This window comes from Eulemur rufifrons, chromosome 6, assembly GCF_041146395.1.
Source record: "Eulemur rufifrons isolate Redbay chromosome 6, OSU_ERuf_1, whole genome shotgun sequence".
Taxonomy (NCBI): Eukaryota; Metazoa; Chordata; class Mammalia; order Primates; family Lemuridae; genus Eulemur; species Eulemur rufifrons.
In genome coordinates this window covers 53,194,098-53,220,255 of record NC_090988.1, presented here as the reverse complement: position 1 = coordinate 53,220,255, position 26,158 = coordinate 53,194,098, and the positions used below count along the sequence as shown (strand labels likewise).

General features: G+C 39.8%; 1 protein-coding gene across 1 annotated transcript in view; it reads left to right on the top strand.

The window, feature by feature from the left end:
* The window catches only part of PAAF1 (proteasomal ATPase associated factor 1), a 33,667-nt gene extending 8,237 nt beyond the window's left edge, over positions 1 to 25,430 (top strand). Inside the window, exons 4-12 of the mRNA XM_069469270.1 lie at positions 1,788 to 1,877; positions 8,637 to 8,735; positions 9,384 to 9,534; positions 16,815 to 17,009; positions 18,683 to 18,774; positions 20,969 to 21,084; positions 22,697 to 22,779; positions 23,559 to 23,641; positions 24,998 to 25,430. Of these exons, the coding sequence (XP_069325371.1) occupies positions 1,788 to 1,877; positions 8,637 to 8,735; positions 9,384 to 9,534; positions 16,815 to 17,009; positions 18,683 to 18,774; positions 20,969 to 21,084; positions 22,697 to 22,779; positions 23,559 to 23,641; positions 24,998 to 25,075 (987 nt within the window). The 3' untranslated portion in view covers positions 25,076 to 25,430. The remainder of the gene's footprint in view (positions 1 to 1,787; positions 1,878 to 8,636; positions 8,736 to 9,383; positions 9,535 to 16,814; positions 17,010 to 18,682; positions 18,775 to 20,968; positions 21,085 to 22,696; positions 22,780 to 23,558; positions 23,642 to 24,997) is intronic.
* Positions 25,431 to 26,158: the final 728 nt, after the last annotated feature.

Here is a 26,158-nt window from a genome sequence, read left to right as displayed (position 1 = left end):
ATTGCTACATTGTTCTATTAAACAGTAAATCTGTCATTATACTTAAATGCCTAACCCTGAAGGATAAAAACAGTTTGACTTTGAATTTTATCTTAGCGTGGCATATTCACACTCTTTTTTCCTTACGTTTTGTCTATTTTGATATCTTCTGCAGCTTTTCTTTAAAATATTTTCGTTAACATCATGATTCTCTACTGCTGACATTGGAAAGTAGTTCAACATTTATCTTCCTCCGTAGTCTGTTTATGGATTCAAGGTTGATTTGCAGGATTTAATAAGCAGGAGAAAAGCACTGATTCTTGAAATGTGTCACATAATTAGCCCCGAAGAAATGTATTCTTCTGAGAGCAAATGCAATTCTTACAGAGTCCCAAACACGAAGTTTTTGGAGCTCCTTGCATGCTTGTTGGTTGAATATTCAGCCAAGAGAGTTTAGCTGACATTTTAGTTTCTGGTACAATAGACAGTTCCAAATCCAGATCAGCTCTCTTGTAGCTGTAGGCTTTGTCATGCAGTTAGAAGCAAAAACTCGTTTAATGAAAGGTCTGCAGGCAGCCAGGCATGGATATGCTGGCTAAGAAAAAGTACTGTTTGGATAAATAGCATAATTGTCCTTTTAAAGGAGTAGATGACCCATAATAAGAGCATGTTGACTTTCAGTGATGAGAATATTATGACTTGGAAAGTGTTCTTTCTAATGAACTGTGAGGACCTCTGCTTGTTGGGTATAAAGAAGTTCGGAAAATCCTGATTGTCGAAGACATTTTCATTGTCCTGCAGAATTTCCAGAGACTTTTAAGTACTACTGCAGAAGAGATAACAGGTTAGGGGACCTTTGGTAGGTGCAGCTCCTCAGCTCCTTATAGGAGATAGATACTTAGGAGTTGGTATTTGTATTGTGCTGGTTAGAGTAAGAGACTGTCATATTTTAAGAATCCTGGAGGAAGGGCTTACCAAGCCTTTTATACCTCTACACATGCTACCTTGAAATCCCAACATATTTACCTGAAATGGTTACAAATGGCCTTTCACAAGTCATGTCTCCTGAATCTAACATCTAGTTCTATGTATGCTTTCCTACTATGCCACCAGTGTTATCTTGCTGCAGTAGCTGAGAGACAGGTGATAATGACTAGGCGAAACACATGGGGCATCAAAATACAGCTATGTGACAATGACCAGTCTATGAACATGTACAGTCAGTTTAAGTTCCAGGTGGGAAGAGGCACTGCACACCTGACCTGGGCCTACACATTTTGTGGGTGTACCATAACTTACTTTACCAATTTTCTCTGATAACTGTAAATGTCAGTAGTCTAACATTCTTTCTGAAAGTTCTGATGGGCGGCAAGTTTACTTTAGACTTGTCTTTTAGGTCCTAGGCTTGAGGGCTAGTGCTGCGTTGCCTCACATCTCTTTATGTAATATTCTTCTGCTGATCCTCTTCCTTGCCCCACTGCTAATGGAGAGTATTGGCATTAGATTTTCTTCTAAATATTAATGTTCTCATGCTTGTCGGTTGTATCTTATTGGTGGCCTGTCTTCTGTGGAACAGTTTATTTCAACATAAAAAGATAACGGCATCTCAGTGATACCAAATTATTGTAGCCCTCTGCAGTAAAAGGACTGCTGAACTGTGGGGGAGGGGCAGTTTTATGGGCTGGGAGGATGAGAGAGGGTACACTTAGAAGGTGAGAATTTCCTGTACTCCTGATGTTTTCTTTAAGAGGCTTTAATTACATTGGAATAGCTTTACTGATGAATTTCATCTTTTCCTCTTTGTGTAGAAAAGCATTCATATTTCGTGTCCAAAGGAAAGTGCATCTTCTAAGTTTTTGGCACCATACACTACTTTTTCCAGAGTTCATACAAAGAGTGTAAGTATTTTGATAAAATGAAGACAGAATGTAATGCCATTTTAATTTTTCATTTTATGTGCTTGTCTAGTGCTATAAACATATTCATAATTAATATGTCTTTCATTTACTTTGTACTGTAAAATGATACAGCTGATGAAATGTGATGTTTGGCAAAACTGGTCCTTGAGTCTACATGGAATATTTGTATAAATCTAATCACTGGTAATCTTAGAGATTGTATGAAATTCATTATATATGTACTAGCAGAGCTACTTACCAGCTTTTGGATAATGATATAATAGCTGATGCTCACATAATATGCCACTGCTCATGTTTTATCTCTTTGCCTGCAGGACAGGGACATTTTTTCAAAATTCCAAATATACCATATTGAGGAATATTTTCAAAAGATCTTTGTAATAAAGCCTTTACTACTATGGGATTTTTTGAAGCAGAAGTGAGAAATTGGTGGATAAACTGATTGTTTTAAAGCTGTCCACTCCTTACTATGTGGTACATTTTTTAAAAGAGCTACTTTTTTACCCTTATTTCAAAACAAACATGTATTTAGTGATGAAAATTTAGGAAATATAAAAGAAAGTGAAAATTACTCTTATTTCTGTAACCTAAAGATAATTTTTCTGAACTTTTGTTGTATACCCTTTTTTAATAATAATCATAGTAGTAAAGCTAATGTTTATTGATTGCCTATCAGCCAGCATGCACCATGGTAACTGCTGTGAACTCAAATGAAATTTTAAGCTTCACCACCACCACCCCCAGCTGACTGAATGGACCCCCTTGTGGCCAAAGAAATATCCTAAAACTAAATTGCCTGCCACCAGGAGGCCAGTCCGACGTGCCTTGTCATGCCCCCCTCCCTTCTTGGGGGCATCTTTTATAACCCATTAACAGGCCTAAGGGTATGCAAGACAAACCTGCAGGTCCTCAATTTACACAACAAATCTGTGTCTGGTGGCTTATCTCTGATAAAGAGCTCCTTATGTTAAAACACTCCAAGCCGTTAGACAAAGCTTCTTGTCTTTAACCAATTACAAGCCAAAGAATCTTTAAACCCACCTATAATCTGTAAGCCCCCCCACCTTCTAGATGGCCCACCTTTTCAAGCCAAACCGATATATGCCTGCCATGTGTTGATTTATGACTTTACCTATAACCCCTGTCTCCCTGAAATGTATAAAACCAAACTGTAACCGAGCCACAACAAATCCACTTTCCACTTGCTGAAGACTTCTTGAGCGTGGCTCTGGGTCAGGGTCCTCAAATTTGGCTCAGAATAAATCTCTTTAAAATTATTTTACAGAGTTTGGCTTTTTTCCCTTTGACACCACATATTATTCTACTTAATCCTCTCACTGTTTTCTTTAAATATTTTACCAAAATAGGTTTTACAGTACATGCTGTTCTATAACTTGCTTTTTCTTACTTAATAATATGGACCTTATTCTGTGCTGTCTTTCTATGTATTCTTTAAAGAGCTGCATAGCATTTCATTGTATGACTTTATTATAATATGTTAATATTTTTCCTATCTTACATTGCTGGACATTCAGGGGTTTCCAGTTTCATGATTTTGTATTTTTTTGAATATACTTGCAGCTAAACTTTTGCTCACAAACATAGGAAGAAATTAGAATACATTTGTAAAAGTAGAATTGCTGAGTCATAAGTGTTAGGTTTGTTCCAGGTGGGAACCAGAAATGCGGTTAATGGAAAACTTAGGCTTGTAAAACAATAGCTGCAGGAGTCTGGAGAGTTCCCAGACATTGTAAATCTAACGGACAGCTGCAGCCAGCATTCTTGTCCCCCCTGAAAAGGACTAAGCTACCCCCGTCCCTTATCTCTATAGAATGAAACTGATGCTTGGGTCCCAGAAATTGGTTGTTTAAAAAAATTTTATTACAGTGGCTGTTCTGGCCCAGGTACTCTCTCTCCCCAGAGAAGTCCTCTATAAAACCCAAGGCTTTCCCCTCCCTCAGGGTGGACGCTTTTTTTGCCTCCACCCATTTGCACCCAGATGCTCAAAATAAACAACATTTTGCTCTCTCTGGGCTCCAGACCTAACATTGGTTATACAAATTATAAAGCTTTGGGTGAGTTCTAACTGCCCTCCACTAAACTGATTTATGGAGTCAGTTGTTGCCCTGCATTTCCTCTGTAAAATATACCAGCTGATGTCCGCAGTTTGTCTGTGGCTTATGAGCCACTTCTGCCACTGCCAGTTACATTGAATGCTTATGAAGAGTCAATTGCAATGCCAGTTATATTACTTTTGAATTTATATGAATTAATTAAATATTATGTCAAACCAATGAAATATGAGTGTGAAAGGCAGGTAGCAATTACTAATATTTCTTTGAAACTAAGTTGATTGCTTTGTAAAGACTTGATAAAGATGAAATTTTTAATTACTATTAATAATGCATGTGGACAAGATAAATACAATGTTAGGGAAAAGAATTTTTTTTTAAGAAAAGCCCTAGGTGGCCGGGCGCGGTGGCTCACGCCTGTAATCCTAGCACTCTGGGAGGCCGAGGCGGGTGGATTGCTCAAGGTCAGGAGTTCGAGACCAGCCTGAGCGAGACCTCGTCTCTACTAAAAATAGAAAGACATTATATGGACAACTAGAAATCTATATAGAAAAAATTAGCCGGGCATAGTGGCGCATGCCTGTAGTCCCAGCTACTCGGGAGGCTGAGGCAGTAGGATCGCTTAAGCCGAGGAGTTTGAGGTTGCTGTGAGCTAAGCTGACGCCACGGCACTCACTCTAGCCTGGGCAACAGAGTGAGACTCTGTCTCAACCAAAAAAAAAAAAAAAAAGAAAAGCCCTAGGTGTTAGGAGTATAATTAGGTAAACATTAAAAAATAAATAAATAAAGCCCTAGGTAAGTTTTTGCTCTTAGATTGCTTTGTAAACATGAGTCAAGATTTGCCTTGCTTTAAAGAAACTGGAAGTTTTAAATTGTGACTTCTGCTCATGCCTTGTAGTCCTACTGCTTTGGGAGGCTGAGGCAGAGGATTGCTTGAGCCCAAGACTTTGAGACCAGCTTAGGCAACATAGCCAGACCCCGTCTCTACAAAAAAAAGAGAAAAATGAGCTGGGCTTGGTGGAACATACCTGCAGTCCCAGCTACTTGGGAGGCTGAGGCAGTAGGATCACTTGAGCCCAGGAGTCTGAGGCTGCAGTGAGCTATGATTGACACCACTGCACTCTAGCCTGCTGGCAAAGTGAGACCCTGTCTCAAAAAAAAAAAAAAAAAAAAAAATCAGTGGACTAATAAAAAGATAGTAAATTTTAATGTACATTTATATATTTGAGTTAAAATGTGGGTCTTCATGTATCATTTTTTTATTATTTCCTACTTTAACTGAATATTTTGATTAATTGACCTACCATTGACCCCTGTCTGTTGACTAATAGGGCTTTTACTGTATTGCCTTTCTACCATTTTGATTTTTTTTTTCTTAATTTTATTCTTGTCCATCTTTGGTTTTTCTACTTTCTGCCATTTTGATGTGGTTAACACTGGGTATTAGAATTTTTTTTTTTTTAATTTTACAAATTTGAGAGATGGTATTTCATTGTTATTTTAATTTGCATTCCTTTGCTTAATCATGGACTGACCACTTTTTCATAAATTTGTTGGCCATTTTCATGTTATTTGCCCATTTTTCTATGTGTGAATTTTTTCTGTATTGTTAAGAGCTCTTTTTATATTTGGGGAATTGATTCTTTGTCATGTATTTTGCAAATAGTTTTTTCTAGCTTATTGTTTATCTTTAAGTTTGTTTATGGTGTCTTTTGACATACAGATGTTTAATATTTCTAGATAATAAACCTATTAAATTCTTTATAGTAACTGCCTCGGGATCCTGCTTAGGGTAGTCCATAATTTTATATGTATTACTTTTAAGTGCATAGCACGTTTGGTAAGAGCAGAGTGTAGAGCCAGACTCCTTGGGTTTGAATGCTGATTCTATAGTTTACTAACTGTGATCTTGGGCCAGTTACTTAACCTCCTTGTGCCATAGGTTCCTTATCCTAAAAAATGAGGGTAAAAATATTTATCTGTTCGAGTTGGTATAGGGACTAAGCAATTAGAATAGGGTTTTAGAACATAGTAATCTAAGCACAATAAAATGCTTATAAGATAAAATATAAATATAGTATTTTTGTTGCATTTTTATGTTTTATTTTTTACATTTCAATTTAAAAATGATTAACATGTCACAACACTGTAAAGTAATCCATCCTTCATTCTTGACTTAAATAGTCATCTTTATCTCATATTTAGGATTGTCCCATTGATCTGTCTGTTCTTTTGCTGTGACTAAGGAATAGTTCTTTAGCTTTGGACTCTGACCTAGGTTTGTATCCTGGCTCTGCTGTGTCACCTTGAGGAAATACTTAATCACTCCTGAAGCCTCATATTCCTCATCTGAAAGATAGGAATACTACCTAACTTCCAGATTTTTAGGGGATTATATGAAATAGTGTCTATTATATGTCTGGCACATAAGAGATACTCAATAAATGTTAGTTTCCTTTCCTCTTTTCGTTTTACAGAAATTTTTATTAAGGAGATAGCTGGTATGACCTACAATGTATTCTTCAATTCCTATCACTTTTTAAGAAATAGATAGTTCTGGCCAGGCATGGTGGCTCACGCCTGTAATCCTAGCACTCTGGGAGGCCGAGGCGGGAGGATTGCTCGAGGTCAGGAGTTCGAGACCAGCCTGAGCAACAGCGAGACCCCATCTCTACTGAAAAGAGAAAGAAATTATATGGACAGCTAAAAATATGTATAGAAAAATTAGCCAGGCATGGTGGTGCATGCCTGTAGTCCCAGCTACTTGGGAGGCTGAGGCAGGAGGATTGCTTGAGCCCAGGAGTTTGAGGTTGCTGTGAGCTAGGCTGATGCCATGGCATTCTAGCCCAGGCAACAGAGTGAGACTCTGTCTCAAAAAAAAAAAAAAAGAAAGAAAGAAAGAAATAGATAGTTCAAACTTAATTTTAGGGCTAGGAACTGGGCCTCTGATGATAGGTAACAAAGTTAAACAATACAAAGTCCCTGTCCCCTTCAGGGATAGTATATTAACTGAAAAGATAAAATACAATTTATCAAAGTTTATTAACCTTGACACTATTGACATCTCACTATTGGATTCTTTATTGTAAGGGGTTGTTCCATGCATTGTAGGATGTTTAACAGCATCCCTGACCTCTACCTACAAGGTGCCAGTGGGATATCCCTTCCCCTATCAGTTGTGACAATCAAAAATGTTTCCAGATATTGCCAAGTGTCCCCCAGGGAGGAAATTCACCCCTGGTTGACAGCTCTACAATGTATGAGCATAGTGCTAAGGACTACTGAGGGAGGAAGTAAATTCACCTCTTGGGGAGTTGGAAAAGCCACTCACCTTTCAAGAAGTGGTCATTTTTTAAAATCATTAACTATGCCCTTTTCTGTTTCTTATTCTGTCTCTTATTTGAGCTTACTAAGAGATGATTCATCCATTTATTAATCATCTATATTGCAGGTACTCTGCTGGGCACTGAATAAAATGAATAAAACTGCCCTTGGAGAGCTTACATTCTAAGGGTATGGGATTAGACAGGATTTGGTAATGATTTGGATGTGAGATGTGAGAGAAAATGAGGAGTTGGGATGATTCCAAAAATTTTGGCCTGAGAAGTGGGTAAATTGTGGTGTCATTTACTAATTAGAGGAGGAACAGTTGTATTGGTATGGGACGGGGGAAATAAGAGTTCTGTTTGGACATGTTAAGTTTGAGGTGCCCACTGTAGCCAAAGGTAGATGCCTAGCAAGCAGTTGAAAATATGCCACCTATATCAGGAAGGAGGTTGAAGTATGTTGCTTACAATTAAAGGAGCCACTATTACGTTGTTAGTCCTTTTATTCTGAGGAACCAAAATAAAGAAGAAAAGTCTTAGAAAATGTTAGAGGTGACTCATATATCCCTATAGTTCTTGCCAGATCTATTCATTTCAGTTTAATTGGCATAGAACAAAGTAAAATGGAAGGTTGGATAATTAAAGCCAAAGTCCCTACTTTTTTCTTAATAATTTAGGTCATGTGGGAATCATTGTTGCTGGGAATACGTCTGGAATAATGTATTTCATTCCCACATTTCTGGAACATTTGCAGCTGGGTGTTTTTTAATAAACAAGATTTAATAAAAAGGATATATAGGCATGTATGAAAGAGACTTGGTGATCTGATTATGGCTTATGCATGAAGCAGTTGCTGATACTGAAACTATAAAAATGAATCTGTGAATTCACTATTATTCTGAAAGATCCATATGTATACATATAGTTATATATATGGAAATATCTTTGCTCTTCCTTGAATCCTTCTGGTGCATCTTGGAAGATTATCTTTTGTGTAAGTGGGTTCCTGAGAATTAGGAGAAGCATTTTAATTTTAAAATAAAATAGCAAAAGATGGAAACTATGGAAATGATATGGGCATACAGGAAACTTTTTAGCTAAAGTTTACAGGTGATTACAGGAATATCTTTTCGTTTGAAGAAGTTAAAGGTGTTGGCTCCAGCCTTGTTGGGAGGTTGGCGATGGTAACCTTCATATCAGACACATGTCCTTTGTGTTGGGAAGCATAGCCTTGCAGAAGTCTTGGAGGAGTGTGAAACAAGGGAGGTTTAAAGCATATTTCAAGGGAATAAAAGCATTTCATTATTTATAACACATTGATTGTTTTGTCTTTTGAACAGATAACATGCCTGGATATTTCCAGTGGAGGAGGCCTTGGTGTATCTTCTAGTACTGATGGGAGCATGAAGATCTGGCAGGCTTCCAATGGAGAACTCAGAGTAAAGGATTTAGATATACTTTTAGGGTTTTACACATGAAGGGTGATCTGAGAAGCCTTGGCCTGGGACATGGAAGAATGGCCCATTTTGAAAATGTAGGGCCACTGTACTTCATTTGATTTCTGCTCTCGCATTTGTTAATCAGAGAACCATTCTCAGGCTGAGTGAATTGCCAGAACAGAGTGGGGCTGAAGCAGTTGAGGAGCCAGGCCAGTGAATGTCTAAGTGGGCGTGCCCTGAGTTTGAACTGTCTTCAGTGATCAGTTTCCAAGATAGAATAGCTAGGCTGTTAGGCTGAATATACGGCTGAGCCTCCAACTTACACAGAGGATTTTAAGAAGAGATGAGTAAAAGATTCCTCAAGCCTTCTCAGCTCCTTATACTTAGAACTAAAACTGGGGATGGCTGTGAGAGCCATGGAATTCAGTGCTCCATTTGTAGCTAAATCCCAGGAAAGGGAGTCAGTGACTCTTACTTGGTAGACAAATGAGCTAAGAGATCTTTTTGGACATCCTTAGTTGTTACTAAAACCCAGCACGTGGGTATAGCATGTAGATATTTCATGTAAGAAACCAAATATATAGGAGGTGAGAGAACATCGAGGGATGGACAAGAGAACTAGCATGGAATTTTCTTTTGTTTTTCCAGAGAGTATTGGAAGGACATGTGTTTGATGTGAATTGTTGCAGGTTTTTCCCATCAGGCCTTGTGGTTCTGAGTGGGGGAATGGATGCCCAGCTGAAGATCTGGTCAGCTGAAGATGCCAACTGCGTGGTGACCTTCAAAGGTCACAAAGGAGGTATGAAGAGTGATTTCTCTAAAAGGCTTTTCTAATGATCCCCAGAGACGAAGTACCAAAAAGGTAGAAATAGGCTAAATGGGAGGATTGCTTGAGGCCAAGAGTTCAAGACCACCCTGAGCAAGAGGGAGACCTCATCTCTACCAAAAAAAAAAAAAAAAAAAAAATTAGTTGGGCATAGTGGTGCGTGCCTGTAATCCCAGCTACTTGGGAGGCTGAGGCAGGAGGGTTACTTGAGCCCAGGAGTTGCAGTGAGCTATGATGACACCACGGCACTCCAGCCTGGGCAACAGAGTGAGACCCTGTCTCAAAAAAAAAAGGTACAAACAGAAGTTAGTTATTCACAAACACACAAATAATTCATCCAACTGGCTATTTAGATGAGCTGCTATTTCCCCAAGAAGTGGAAATTCCTTTGCTTGTCAGTCTTGTTATTGCTGTCTGCAACTGTCTTACACAGATAGTTTTCCACAGTTGATAAGGGAAAAATAATTCTTCCCAGGAGATCATCTACTTGTGTGCTAGGGACAAAAAGAAAGACAAAGAGAGAGATGTGTGCCTACATTTTCTCATTAGTCCTTCAGCCTACGTGACAGTAAAAGCTGGGTGGCAAATGGCTGCATCAGCAGACATCAAAGAGCTTGATGAATCCCATGGATTTAAGTTACAGTTCATATTTCTAAAATGGATTAACCATATAACCATTTATTAAATAATATCAGCATTTTTTTTGTTTTTGGTTTTTGAGACAGGGTCTTGCTCTATCACCTGGGCTAGAGTGCAGTGGCATCATCATAGCTCACTGCAACCTCAAACTCCTGAGCTCGAGCAATTTTCCTGTTTGAGCCTCCTGAGTAGCTGAGACTACAGGCATATACCACCACACCTGGCTAATTTTTCTATTTTTTGTAGAGATGGGGTTTCACTCTTACTCAGGCTGGTCTCGAAGTCCTGATCTCAAACAGTTCTCCCACCTCAGCCTCCCAGAGTACTAGGATTACAGGCATGAGTCACTGTGCCCAGCCCTACTATCACATTATAGAGACAGAATGAGAGCATCTTCCCTTTGTAATGGATTAGTTTCTGGGGAAAAAAATTTAATTTAGAGACATTTTATCCTTAACTGGAACATAAAAAAGGTAATAGATATGTTATTCTTATTTTACTAGTTTAAATATTTTTAAAAAATGTAATAACATCGTCAAATAATTCCTTACCTGATTCCTCCTTTGGAACCATAACACACAGTGTCTAGGTCACTTATTTGGTATTTATGTATTGCCCTCCACTTACGGTATTTTAATCCTGAGTTTTTGCCTTGTAAACCTCACTACATTGTGAGTAACTTGTGTGTAGAAATCAAGTTTTAAGTTTTAATGTTTCTTTATAACTGTGTCAGGTTGCTTGCAGTTGATCTAGCAAACACATATGTTAACCTTAGCAAATAAACAGGTACAGTGAGAGGGAATAGAAACAAGATTTAGAGCCTTCCTCACATTACTGAAGAAATCATCACTCCCTGAAGAACTGACAAGTTTAAGGAGTCAGAGTGGCCTGCACAGTTTGGGGGGTCCAGGAGCCAAAGGAATCTAGAGGAACATTGAGGGGGCTTTACCTCACATCTGGCCATCCCTCTGAATGTGTGGGGCACAGGGAAACTTCTCAGTTGAGCAGCAAGGCATGACTCTGCATGTTGAACTTAACAAGATGCATATTCAACATCAATGCACACTCAGTTTATAAATGCCTTTGGATCACTGCAGTTATTGAATGTGCCCTCCACGTGAATCCTCACTAAGTCTCTGAACATGCCTCCATTCTCCCAAGAATATGTGTGTGACCCTTAGCTTAGAGTGAACAGCAGAACGTTAGATTAGATTTAAGCTTTTTATTCATATAGTTGTTCCATTCTTTTGGTCTATGAGAAAGTCCTAGAGTGGCGTAGGGTCTTCTGTGGAGTATAACAGCCCTGACTTTTTTCTTGAGAGGGGAGTTTTTATTAGATTGAACAGAAATGATACATTGGAAAAGAAATGACGTGAAGTGAGATCCAGATTGATGCCTGTCAGGTCTTGAAAGCTCCTTTCCAATTCTGTAAAATTGTCCCAGGTTTGGAATTGCCAGTTCTTCCACAACACAGAGCAAAAATCAGGATTAATCTCTGATAGTTTAGCAGCATATAGAGATACGGATTTAGATTAATAGGTAGATAAATAGATAGTCACTGTCTCCAGTCAAGTGACTTCCAAGTTGCTTTGTGGGATTTCTTTTTTATAATCTCTTTTGAGTTTTGAGATTATGAAGCATTTTAGTAGCCAAGGCCATAAACTGTATTAAAAAAAACAGAATTATTACCTGCCTACATTTATCTTTAATGGTTTCATAAGTGGTGACTAAATAAGAGAAGTAGAAGATAGTATTAATAGCAAACATGGGCTGGGTATGGTCGCTCACACCTGTAATCCTAGCACTCTGGGAGGCCGAGGTGGGTGGATCCTTTGAGCTCAGGAGTTCGAGACCAGCCTGAGCAAGAACAAGACCCTGTCTCTACTAAAAATAGAAAGAAATTATATGGACAACTAAAAATATATACAGAAAAAATTAGCCGGCATGGTCCTATAGTCCCAGCTACTCAGGAGGCTGAGGCAGAAGGATCGCTTGAGCCCAGGAGTTTGAGGTTGCTGTGAGCTAGAGTGATGCCATGGCACTCTAGCCCAAGCAACAGATTGAGACTCTGTCTCGGAAAAAAAAAAAAAAGCAAACATGGTCTCTTTGCCTAGGGTAAGTCTCTTGCAAGTAAAATATGAAAGAAAACACAAGGAAGACTGGACTGAACACAGCCTGGTGCTTACTTCAGAGAACTGTTAGGAAACTATAAAGTATCTCTGTGTATAGATCTGTTGTGAGGGATTACCTTTTGTTAGTTTAATTAAATCCCTGGCTGGCTTCTGCTTCTAGTATATGAAAGCATAATAGAAAGGGAGACAGTATAGTAGAGTGGTTAAGCATGGGATTTGGATACAGACAAATCATGGTTTAAATCTTAACTTTGCCACTTAGCAAAGCGTGCCCTTGGAAAATCACTGAATTTTTCTGAGCCTTAATTTCCTCGTGTGTAAAATGGGGAAGAGTAGTATTGAATGAGATGGTACATATGAAGGATTTAGCATAATTCCTGGTATATAGTAAGTGTACAATAAATGTTATTATTGTTCATACAAAATATAGAACTAAGCTTTAATCCCTACTGGAAAGTGTGAGCCTTGTGATGTTGTAATGTACTTGTCAAAGGTGAAAAGCAGAAATTATTATTTCTAATGGAATACATGTTTTCCAATAGAAACAATTGGGATCCTAGTTGATACATAATTGATTCCCCAATACTATATATATTTTTAAAAATATATAGAGAGAGATAATTAAAGGATTGTTGTGTTTTTGTTTTTGTTTTTGTTTTTTTGTTTTTTTTTGAGACAGAGTCTGGCTTTGTTGCCCGGGCTAGAGTGAGTGCCGTGGCGTCAGCCTAGCTCATAGCAACCTCAAACTCCTCAGCTCAAGCGATCCTCCTGCCTCAACCTCCCAAGTAGCTGGGACTATAGGCATGTGCCACCATGCCCGGCTAATTTTTTCTCTATATATTTTTAGTTGGCCAGATAATTTCTTTCTATTTTTAGTAGAGACGGGGATCTCGCTCTTGCTCAGGCTGGTCTCGAACTCCTGACCTCGAGCAATCCACCCGCCTCGGCCTCCCAGAGTGCTAGGATTACAGGCGTGTGCTACCTCGCCCAGCCCAGATTATTATATTCTTAATTAACAAGCAGAGGTAAGATTTCTGTGTGTATCCGAATTTTTTGAATGGAAAGGTAAACTAAAAGTAGTTTTGTGTTTGCAATATATGAGTTTAACACATTGACAGACTAGAAAAAAAATTTTTTTCCCTGGGGCCATGGTGTTTTATTATGAAAATAGAATAAAAACTTCAGAAACAAAACAGTCCTTTCTAATTTAATGAAAAATTTGTTACTTTGTATTTGTTTCTGTCCATGAGTTATATGCAACTTGAAAAATAGTTCATAAAGGTAAAAGTAAAGAAATGTGTGAGTTACATATGCTTCACAAGGCCCCGGGCTTAAAACTAGTGTGAGTTAAATACAGCTCTCATGGCAGTTACTGTGTTAACATAAGCTCTAAAAGTTTAAAGTTAAATTGCCCAGTCCATTTATTAATAATAAAGGTTGTTAAATTTGAGGATATGCTTTTATAATCCTAATTTTTTATAAGTATTACATCTTTCATAATCTATGAAACATTGAGACCAAATTAAACCCCATTTCAGTTGACTAGTTGGTTCAGTTTTTTCTTATCAGAGTAGTAGAAATGCTTACATTTGTAGAATAATTTTTCAGAAACCAGGTTGTAGTTTCAGCACTTGGGCCATTATTTTCAAACTCCTATGTACTTTCTTAGAAATAGGCTGTGCTGCCCTCAAGTAATAAGAGGTGCTTCAAAGCTTATTTTTTTCAGAGATCTGAGTCATAGCCATTAATTTTTCTGTGTACACATGTATGTATATTGCTCCCTAGCAACACTAAAATAACTTAATATAAAATAGTAAAACTAGATAATTTTAATAAACTTGTCAAAAATATATACCTGGAAATATGAAATTTGCTTTATTTCTTACAAATACTTAATTATAGTTTCATCTAATGTTATTCTTATTTCCAAGACTTTGGCTGGGATGCTTATATGTAACTCAGCTAAATCTTTTCTTGAAGGTAAATGCTTTTGCATATTTGTTTATATGCTGAACGCTTGTGTCTATTTCGTTTGTTATCTAAAGCCTTTTGCAGTTTCTGGTAGGTCTTAGCTATGGCTGCTTCCCTTACAAAGGCATTCTTGAGATTGCTACTTTCATCGTTCGTTCGTCCGTCCTTCCTTCCTTCCTTTCTTTCTTTCTTTCTTTCTTCTTCCCCCTGAGACAGGGTCTCCCTCTGTCACCCAAGCTAGAGTGCAGTGGCACAATCATAGCTCCCTGCAGCCTCAAACTTCTGGGCTCAAGTGATCCTTCCACCTCTTCTTCCTGAGTAGCTGGGACTACAGGCATGCACCACCATGCCTGGCTAATTTCTCTTATTTTTTCTAGAGATGGGATTTCAGTATGTTGCCCAGGCTGGTCACAAACTTATGGGCTCAAGCAATCATCCCATCTTGGCTTCCCAAGGTGCTCGGATTACAGGCGTGAGCCACCATGCCTGGTCTGTTTTTATTTTAAATTGGAGCTATTTGGAAAATTAATGATGTAATGATTAGGTCTCATCTGAGTTGCTTTGTATTATTTTTTTCTGTACTTCAGTGGATGCAAACTGAGTTGCTTTTAATCATATTTTTCCAAACAGACCCTAAATTGGCTACTTTTTAGAGTTACAACATTTTCATAAACTCATGCTTTTCTCAACAAAGGCTTTCAAAATGAAATTTCCAATAAGAATTGAGAGGTATGTGGTTAATCGCATTGGATTGTCACCTGTTTGTTATGTTGAGTTGCTATGGAGTTTTTGTCAAAGTTTATATATCTGAAGTCATTTCATCTTAGGAGAAATGGGAGTGTGCTTAAAGATCACTAATTAGCTAAGTGACCTTTGATCAGATACTCTTAATTTATTGGGCACCTATTATAGGCTCTGTTAAATGGGTTTTAATAAAATAAATAGTAGCCCTGCCTGGATCACAGTAGAGTTGTGCTACTTTCTACTCTGTACAACCTTGTGTTATTACACCTATGCCACTGTATTATAAGTCTTTATGTCTGTGATTATCTCTGTCTTTTTATGCTGTGTATTCCTGAGGCTAGAGACCATGGTGAATAGTCCAGATGATGGCTAACAAAGGGCTTCAAAAATTATAAAATCCATGGACATTTTGAATATTATGTTGCAACACTCTGGATCTTAATTCTGTCATCTCTTTTAGCAGGCAGTCCCCTGTTGAGGTATGAGTAGAGGCTGGGTAGATGGGAATGTTCAGCCTCCTACTGGGCTCCTCTGATACTACCCTGACAAAAGTAGAGCAATGACTCACTGCCTCATTGCACACAGGTGAGGTGGAAGGTTAGCTTCCCCTTTGGTCCTGTTGACACCTTCTTGGTGAAAGTAGGACATGGACTTTCACCACCTCGTTGCCTCCTAGTGGAGTTATAAACTCAGTTCCCTGCTGACTCACACCAGGAGAGAGGTTGGGGGACGTGGACTGCTACCTCCTACCATCTCGTCGTACCGCATTCTGCCTGTTGCTGCCAAGTGGGGGTGGAGGTTCAGCTCGCCTGTGGACCCTGCTGACAGTACCCTGCTTAGCCTGGTCAGCCCCGCTGGGTAGGGGAATTGGAGTGCTGCTGCCTGCTTTCATGGGGGTAGAAGACCACTTCCTGTTCAGCTCTCCCGAAACCACAGGAGAGGGGGAGTAGCAGTTTTTCTGCTTGTGTCTACTGGAGTAGGGTGGGTGTTGCCAAGATTTGTATTCTGTGAGGCCACTTCTTTCTCAATGTTTTGGCTATGAGCAACAGACTTTTCTGGTAGTTTTTTGTTTGTTTTTGTTTTTTAATCTGTGCTTATTGGCGGTTCCATGTTGGAGGTTTCTGCAGTGTCCTGTCCGAGATATATGGGAGGCAATAAGGAAATGCAAGGAACTCATTACCGTGTTCTTTGAGTCCTGAGGTTCCTAGGTAGTTCACTACCTTCTTCCCATCATTCAGAGTCTTCCTTTGATTGCTATGTCCATGTTTTTTCAGTTATGAAGGGAAGGACCTGGGAGCAATGGGGCTACTCGAACTTGGCCAGAGCCAAAAGTCACATCCTTTTTTCATAATGGGAGGGTAACCTTTTTAATCAATTCTCAGTGGAACCAGCAGGATCTCTGAAGGCAGTGATTGTCAAACTGAACTCTCTAAGATGTCTACTTAATTTTTATTAAAAAAAAAAAAAAAAAAGAACAGGGTTTGAAGCCAAAATAAAAACTTGAAAACCACTGCTCTGGAACACTCCACTAAAAATTAAATTCAGAGCTTGTTTTTCCCTGTCTGTCTGTCGCAGCTACTCTTTGAACCATTGGAAAGTAGGGACTTTCGATTTATTTCTGTTTTTCTGGCACTTGAATGTGCCCCAGCATGTAGCACATGTTGAGAATGTTTGTGAAGGGATGGAGTTGCTCATGCAGCTCCATCTCTGCCCTTGTAGATCCTTGACTACCTCCTCCATCTTATGGACTTTTTTCCCTCTCACCAGGTATCCTAGATACAGCCATTGTTGACCGGGGGAGGAATGTGGTGTCTGGTTCTCGAGATGGGACAGCGCGACTTTGGGATTGTGGGCGCTCAGCCTGCCTGGGAGTCATTGCAGACTGCGGTTCTTCCATCAATGGAGTGGCGGTGGGTGCTGCTGACAACTCCATAAACCTTGGCTCCCCTGAGCAGACGCCCAGTAAGTTAATAATGATATGTGTGCAGCGTGTTTTGTTTTCTTAAGCCCCCTTCAGTGTTTGCCTTAGTTTCTCCTTTTCTTCCTCATCCTTTCCTACACTGTAGCTGGTATTTCTGTTTTCACCATACCACTAATATTTATTCTGTTCCTACTGTGTTTCTGTTGCTTTGGAATCTACAAAGGGAGTCTATGTCATAGTCACTGTGTTGGAGTAAGTACAGTCTAATTTAGCAGATGAGATAAATGCCTATAAAACATTTAGAGAACAATAACATTTTGGCTAAAATAAATTAGTGATTATTATTTTATTTTATTTATCTATTTATTTATTTTTAGACATGGGGTCTCACTATGTTGCCCAGGCTGGCCTCAGAACTCCTGGGCTCAAGCAATCTTCCTACCTAAGCCTTCCAAGTAGCTGGAACCGTAGGCGTGAGCCACTGTGCCTGGCAAATTATTGATTCTTATTACAGATGTAATAGGTTTTCAAAGGAAAGAAATGTTTCTGGGAAAGGTGTCATCAACAAAGTGTGTCATCTCTACCTTCAGAGTGTTTCTAACTTTTCTTCTTCTCCCTCTCCCTCCCACTCTCTCCTTCCCTCCCTTCTGCTGATGTCTTGTCATCATTTATTGACTATACTACTGCGTGGATTGTTTTCTCCTATAAACCATTCTTTCCAGAGCAACCATTGTGGCCTTTATAAAATAACATAAGTCATGTTACTCTTCTGCTTAAAACCCTTCAGTGACCTCCCTTTATCCAGATGTTAAAATCCTAACCCCTTAGAATGGCTTACAACAAGCCCGTACACTTTCTGACCCCTGCATTCCTCTCCAGCCTCATGTCATAGCACCCTCTGCCAGGCCCACGACATTTCAGCCACAGGCCTCTGTTGGTTCTTCCAGCACAGCAGACTCTCCCAGTGTCTGGACTTTGCCTTCTTCTTCCCTTAGTCTGGAATATACTTCCTGCAGCTCTTCACATGACTGGTTTCTGTTCACTGTTCAGGTCTCCATTGAAAGGTGACTTCCACAGAGCCTTTTTAAAGTAGAAGTTTAAATTTAAAGCTACCCTCCCCGACCCAGTCTCCCACCATCTACACTTTTGATCATATTTTCCTGTTTTATTTCCTTTTAGAACTCTTCAGTCTCTGAAAATGTATCCTACTTGTTTATGTACCTACGGTCTCTTTCCACTAGAATCCTTGAGAGTGAAGACCTTATCTGTTTGTTATCACTGTTTACTTAGCACTTAGGATAGTGCCTGCTACATAGAAGACCCTTAAAAATTATCTGTTGAGTGAATGAATGAATTTCATCTCCTCCATGCTGTAAGATCCTTGAGGTCAGAGACTATCGTTTTCAACACTGTACCCCTGCTCCTAGTGTGGTGTCTCACCACATTACCAACAACTTAGTACTTTTAAGGTTGGGCTTATTGTATTATATTATATTTTGTATATAGTAAAAGTCACCCTTTTTAATTGCATAGTTCTGTGAGTTTTGACAAATGTGTACAGTTGTATGAATAATACCACAGTGAGATATAGAACATAATAAATGTTTTCTTTTCAATTAACAAGTGAATCACTTGTTAGTCAGGAAACAGCCATAAGTATCTGAGCTTCGTGGGCACTGCCAGCTGTTACTGACATGGCTCATCTGTCATGCAGGTGAACGGGAGGTTGGAACAGAGGCGAAAATGCTGCTGTTGGCCCGGGAAGATAAGAAGCTTCAGTGCTTGGGACTACAGAGCAGGCAGCCGGCAAGTGGTTCCTATACGACCTTTTAACTCAGAGGCAACCTGGGTCGTTCTGATTTGTGGAAAGCTGTTTGGAAGCATTTCTCCCTACTCCGTGTGCTCACTTTTGAGGAGGCTGCGTGGGTGAGAGGCAGTACAGTGTGGTGATTAAGAGCGTGGGATTTGGAATAAGGGCAACATGTAAATCTCAGCTCTTCAACTTAATGACTACGACATTGGACAAGTTACTTAACCTCTCTGAGCCTCAGTTTCCTTATCACTAAATGGCATAATAGGACTTACCTCATAGGGTTACGTGACAAGGATTAAATGCCCTACTGCTTTGTGATCTTTGTTAAGTCACTTTCCCTCTCTTGGCCTCAGTGTGCTATATGTAAAATGATGAGGTAGTATAGATTTTCATCATGAGTCCTTTTACTTCGAAGGTAATGTGAAGAAAATCTGGCCGGGCGCGGTGGCTCACGCCTGTAATCCTAGCACTCTGGGAGGCCGAGGTGGGCGGATCGTTTGAGCTCAGGAGTTCGAGACCAGCCTGAGCAAGAGCGAGACCCCACCTCTACTAAAAATAGAAAGAAATTATATGGACAGCTAAAAATATATATAGAAAAAATTAGCCGGGCATGGTGGCACATGCCTGTAGTCCCAGCTACTCGGGAGGCTGAGACAGGAGGATCGCTTGAGCTCGGGAGTTTGAGGTTGCTGTGAGCTAGGCTGACGCCACGGCACTCACTCTAGCCTGGGCAACAGAGTGAGACTCTGTCTCAAAAAAAAAAAAAAAGAAAATCTGAGTGAAGGTCTCATGCATTCAGGGGCCTTGATCAGTTAATGACCAAAACCATTAGTTGAATTTTCTTCTTTCATCTTCTGAAGTTTTGTTGGGTAGATGGTGCTCTTAACTAAATTCTGTCTTCCCTGAGATAAGATTTTTTTTTTTTTTTTTTTTTTGAGACAGAGTCTCACTCTGTTGCCTGGGCTAGAGTGCCATGGCATCAGCCAAGCTCACAGCAACCTCAAACTCCTGGGCTCAAGCGATCCTCCTGTCTCAGCCTCTCGAGTAGCTGGGACTACAGGCATGCGCCACCATCCCCGGCTAATTTTTTTCTATATATATATTTTTAGCTGTCCAGATAATTTCTTTCTATTTTTAGTAGAGACGGGGTCTTGCTCTTGCTCAGGCTGGTCCTGAACTCCTGAGCTCAAATGATCTGCCCGCCTCGGCCTCCCAGAGTGCTAGGATCACAGGTGTGAGCCACCATGGCCGGCCTGAGATAAGATTTTTTAAATTTCTTCTAGCTCCTGTCATCATGATCCAGACAACTTTAATGATTTGGTTTGGCCACAGGGTTTGTTATTTTCATTCCATCTTGTTATTGTATTGTGCTGGTATTATTTCCACTTTCAGAGTTTGTTTCAGAAACATCACCATTTTTGCTAATATTGCCTTTGCCCTTGCATTGCCGTGCTGGCTTTTACTTCCAAAGGGAAATAAGGAAGTTTTGTTTTTTTCTTTTTAGAACTTTGAGGGAGAAATGATCATCAATTTGAGCTAGGAGTGAGGAATAAATGAAAATCTAAGCTGGGTGCAGTGGCTCACACTTGTAATCCCAACAACTGGGGAGGCTGAGGTGGGAGGATCACTTAAGGCCATGAGTTCAAGACCAGCCTGGGAAACATAGGGAGATCCTATCTTGAAAAAGAAAAAGAAAATCTAATAATTTCTTTTTTCAGATGTATGGGGAGAATTATGATTCTTTACATTGCCACTTTGTTTAAGCTTGTTTCTTTTCCTACAAAGTACCACCCTTCAAAAGGTTGCTGGAAGTGACATGAAACAAAGCTTATAGGAATTATAAGTGTTTCTCAAATTGAGGGTTATAATGAAAAAGGGGAAAGAAGGCTTTTTGGTGGTGAGGATTTTATGAGACAATGTGTTGAGGGGTAATAGTTGGAAAACAGCTACCTCAGAGTATGGTATTACATAACCTACTCAAGTCCTCAGACAACCTCAGGCGCCTACAATCTCTGGCGTGCTTCCTTCTCAGTTGGCGAGTGCCTAGTTTACTGTTTGAGAATGATTAGAGGAGGAAGAAAGAAAATGTCTCTAAAAATAGTGAAATTTTCCATTTTTTGGTGCCTGTTTATTCCTGGAAACAAATTAATCTTTAAACAGCATTTTTTGTCTCCTGCTTGTTCTTAGGTGTTCCTCTTTATTGGCTCAGATGCCTTCAACTGCTGTACTTTTCTCTCTGGCTTCTTGCTGTTGGCTGGGACACAAGATGGAAACATTTATCAGCTGGATGTGAGGAGTCCAAGGTGAGTCACCATTCATTTGCATGACGCAGGTCTTCTACAGAGTGGAGTTTTTTTTTATTGGCTTTTACGTTGACTTAGCCTAGTGTATTGAATCAAGGGTATATTTTTCCATTTATAGAGGTTTTCCGGTCTGAATTTTGTGATTGTTCTTATTATCCTGGAATCATATTAAAAGGTAATTTGATTCATACTGTCATGATTGTATGACTGTAATGATTGCTTTGAAAATTAAGCTTAAATGTGAACTAACATTTCATTTAGAATGATTGTCTAGAACTTTTAACCTTAAGGAGCTCAGTAATTTTCTCTATGATATTAGACCTGAGCCAGCCTAAGACTGAATGATCATTTTTAGTTTAAGTAAGCCAGCTCTCTTTCTCATTTAGCTTTAATCAGACCTGTCTCAAACTGGCCTTATCCTGCTCTCAAAGATACTAAAGAGAATCAGTCTCCGTTGTAGGATTTAACAGTCTATGCTTCTGTCCCTTCCCCCTTTGATTTCCTCCCTTTGTTTAACTAATATTTATTGAATGGCTTTTGTGGGCACTGAGTTTGGTGCAGGGCACTGAGTTTGGTGCAGGGCACTGAACAACAGAAATAAAAGACACAGGCTCTACCTTTGAGGCACTTGGAGTCTGGTGGTAAAGATGGACAAGTGAAAGACTGTTGTGATGCAGCGTGATCGCTGGTCTGACAGGGCTGTCCACAGGGGTGTGAGGAGGCACCAGAAAGGAGAGGGAAGGAGGTGAGACTGCTTCTCCAGGGAAATGAGAAGCACAGGAGCTTGTTGAGTAGGACGTTAGCAAGTAAGGAAGAACGGGAGGACCTGGCCTAGGTAGAACCACATAAATGGAAGCATGAAGGCGTGTGGAAGTATGTCACTTTCAGAGGTCGCCGAGTAATTCAGTATGACAGGTATGGAGCCTGCAGATGGGGTGAGAAGTGACGCCAGACAGGAAAATAGGAGCCTGCTGAGGCCTTACCTACCATCCTAAGGAGTTTGGACTTTATTCCAAGAGCAGTGAAGAAATCCCAGTGGATGGTGACTAGCATACATCATTTCTTCCATCATTTGAGTTATTTTATCTTTGCTCTCTTTTTTGCCTCCATGGAAATAGGGAATCTCTGATCAGTTTTATAAAATCACTCTTACATTTATATTAAATTCATTCTCACCTTTTTTGAGACCTGGCAATTGTAGTATTTCACAACTAGTCTTAATTCTGTCTTGAAGTGAAAAGATAACGTATTGTTAACATTATCTTCACCCCATGTCAGATCTCCCCTAAAAACTCAAGATTTGGGTGGTGACTTAGTTCACCTCCCTAGTCTGTCATTTCATCTGTAAAATGAGGTTAGTAATGAGATAGTGCATTTGGAGGCTCTTTCTAAACATGGTTAGAGACATGTTTAGATTTAGTCCAAGGTGATTTGAAGAATTACTTTGATCTGCCAGTTAAAGATCTTGCCAGGAAAGAAACCATATGAATGTTTAATCTTTTTCCACATTTGTCTTGTTTGCTTTTATGTGGTTAGTACTATATGTTGAATATAGTCAAATGTTGCTTTTGAAGAAAAAAAGTAAAACTGTCCCTTTTACTCTGAATCCTAGAACTCCAGTGCAAGTCATCCACAGATCAGGAGCACCAGTTCTGTCCCTGCTGAGTTTCAGAGATGGATTCATTGCTAGCCAAGGTGGGTCCATGGGCCAATTCAGAGATGCTTCTCTGAAGTTCAGTTAATTAAACATCGTTTTCAGTACCTGATCTATGGATGGATTGGGGCATGGTCCTCCACAGTTCTTTGGCATATTGTGCTTATCAGTAGTATTTGTCACTCTACATTGTGATTGGCTATGTCCTCCTCCAGTCCAAGCTCCTTGAGAGTGGTGACTGCACCTTATTCATCCTGTCATCCCCAGCATTTAGCTCAGTGCCCACTAAGTCTCTACCCTATAGGAGCTCGCAGTTAGTAAGGCAAACAGACATGCGAACGTGTGATTGCCGTCCAGTTTGATAAGTACTACAGCAGAAGACTCCGTGAGAACACGGCGAATAGCTAATTCTAGAGGTAGGAGTGCTGTCAGCAAGGTCTTAGGGACAAGGTGACATGCAAGATGATGATTTCGCCAGCTGAGATGTGAGGGTGGACATTGAAGGCTGAAGCTGTGGCGTGCGCAAAGCCACAGATGAGGGAGGGGGCAAAAAGAAGGGAACTAGCATTTACTGAGTGCCTGCTGTGTACTGTGTTTGATGCTTAACTACATATTCTAGGTAAAGTGAGTACCTTGGTCGAGCCAGGACAAAATATGGGGAATGGAGTTCGGGAGTGGGATTGGGGAAGTGGATGGAACAAAGTGTGTCTTAAGGGATACCATGGGTCCTCACAGGAGTGATGTTGGTGAGGAGGCCTGGACTGAACTCTTTGATTGCAGCCTTCTCTTCAGTTATATAAATTTTCTTTCTGCCTTTTAGGAGATGGAAGCTGTTTCATTGTCCAGCAAGACTTAGACTATGTCATTGAGCTCACGGGTGCTGACTGTGACCCTGTGTACAAGGTACAGGCCTGAGGGGAGACCGGACCTGGGTGATTCTCACCTGGAGTTGAGGGCTTTTAGGGGACTGAATCCAGCTACCTTGTGGTCATTAGGAGTAATAAAATACCGCTTATTGTATAAGCAGTGTGGCAGGATGGGAAGAAAAGATTTTGAGTCAAACGTGACTTCATCACTTACTTTAAATATTACTTCACTTCCCTAGTCTGTCATTTCATCTGTAAAATGAGGATAATAATGAGATAATGCATTTGGAAGCTCTTTCTAAATATAAACTATTCTATTCATATTGTCCATTATTAAAAGTTTAAGACTAATTCTCTAATTTGATTAGAGTGGGGAAAAAAACAAAAGGGTAAATATTTATTGATCAGATATTGTGCTAAATGTTTTATATGTATTATCTAATCTTTGTTACCATTTGTTAAGGGGTAGGTATTATTCCTATTTTTCTTATAACTTTTTAAGTTATACAATTAATATTTACCTACAAAAATTCAAAAAGACAGAATTATACCAATTTAAAAGTCTCCTTTAAGACCTTTATAGTTCCCCTCCTCTTTTCAGAAGTAACTAGCATTAACAGTTTGGTACCTGTCCTTTAAGACTGTTTTCAGAGAATATGCACACTTACATCCTTATGTATTTATATAAAAAATACAGTTTTATCTTTAGTTTGTCTATATTGGGATCATTATATATTGCCATGTGATTTTGTTTTTGTGTTTTTTAAATATCTTAGCGCTCTTTCCAGGTAAATAAATAAATATATATACACATATATATTATATATCTCCATTTCATTTTTTAAAATTCCTTCATAGTGTTCTATGTTGTGAATTAAGATATTTCTATTTTGTAATTGAGGAAACTGGTGCCCAGAGGTGTTGAGAAAGATACCCTAGGTCATGTAGCTACGTAGTAATAAACCTGAGATTAAGTCAACTTCAGAATTCATGCTATTTTCTTTGAGAAGTTGATGAAATGCTCCTCAGAATAAAAGGCACATATTCAGAACTTTTTTGCATCCGATTTTATTAATGCAAGTTTCAGGAATACCCAAGCCCGTCTGTGGCTCCTCTCCTCCCAGGTGCAGACCCTCTGTACTAAACTGTGGACAACATTAATGGGTTTGCTTTCCACCCAGGCCGATTAGTTTCTCTATTCTGTAGTCACAGGTGCATCCCGACCCTGGCCAGCAGTTGTAAGAACATACCGTGTATATAATTCCTCTCTTGCCTTTGGAATCAGTAAGGCTTGTCAGACTCCCTGGGACTAGTGGGAGTCAATGATAAGGCTCCATCTGTTGGAAAGGAAGAATCCCAGGCTTCCTTTGAACTATGAATTCTTGTGTTCCAGGTAGCCACGTGGGAGAAGCAGATCTACACATGCTGTCGCGATGGTCTTGTACGACGCTATCAGCTTTCTGACCTCTGAGCCCTTGGAAGGAGGAGTCCCAGTTAGTGAGAATGTTTGATCCTGATCAACAGTGAGCAGAAACATCGTCAGTCCTTCCCAGGGACCCTGGCCCTTAGTCTTGGGCACCCCTTGCAAGTCACAGAAATTCAGCTGTACTGGCCCATGTGGAACTATCCCAAGACCTGCTTTGAACTGAATAAGAAGCTCACACGTGCTCACTGCATTTGCCCCAACTTCTCCTTGTGTAAACTCACCCCAGCAACACAGGGCAAGGATATAGTTGCTTCCAGTTTGTTCTTACAACAGTTGTGTTAATTGTTTACAAGGACCAGAGGACTAAAGCCTGTTCTCTGGAATAAATAAAGAAAATATGTTTGGAGGTGCCTGAATTTGAAAAACTTTGTTAAATACTTTTACTCCAGCAAAGTCAGTCAAGAGGATGGGACTCCGTCCTCAGCACTCCCTGTTGGCCTGGTCATAGAGAAGGACTGCTTGGCAGTAGCAATAAATGTCCTATAAGCTGTGACTTGGGAGAGATTCTTACATAGCTGGTTACCAACTGTTCTAGTTTGCCTGGAACTGAGTGGTTTTCTGTGACATGGGACTTTGAGTGCCAAAACTGGGACACTCAAAGTCCCAGGCAAACCGACATGGTTGGTCCGCCTGTATGTAGGTAAGGAAGTCGAATCACAATCATCGTAAAGGCAGTGGCTGTCAAAGTGTCGTCCCTGAAACAGCAGCATCAGTATCACCTGGGAACTTGTTAGAAATAGAAATTCTTAGGCCCAACCCTGAACCCGAATCAGAAATTCCATGGGTGCAGCCAGCAGTGTACATTTTAACAAGCACTCCAGCTGATCCTGATGTACACTAAAGTTTGAGAACCACTGACCTAGACTAAGAGATGTCAAGGGCACTTTAGTCAAAGCTGGAACCCAGAGCTCACAGGATGGCAAGGTTGCTCTATAGAAGTTGAGGCTAGAGAGATTGGTAGGGCCCAAATAGTGAAGAAGCTTGAATATCTGGTAAGGAGCTTGGACTTCACTTGATTAGCAGTGGGAAACCACTGAAGGTTTTTAAGTAAGGGAGCGGCATGGTCAT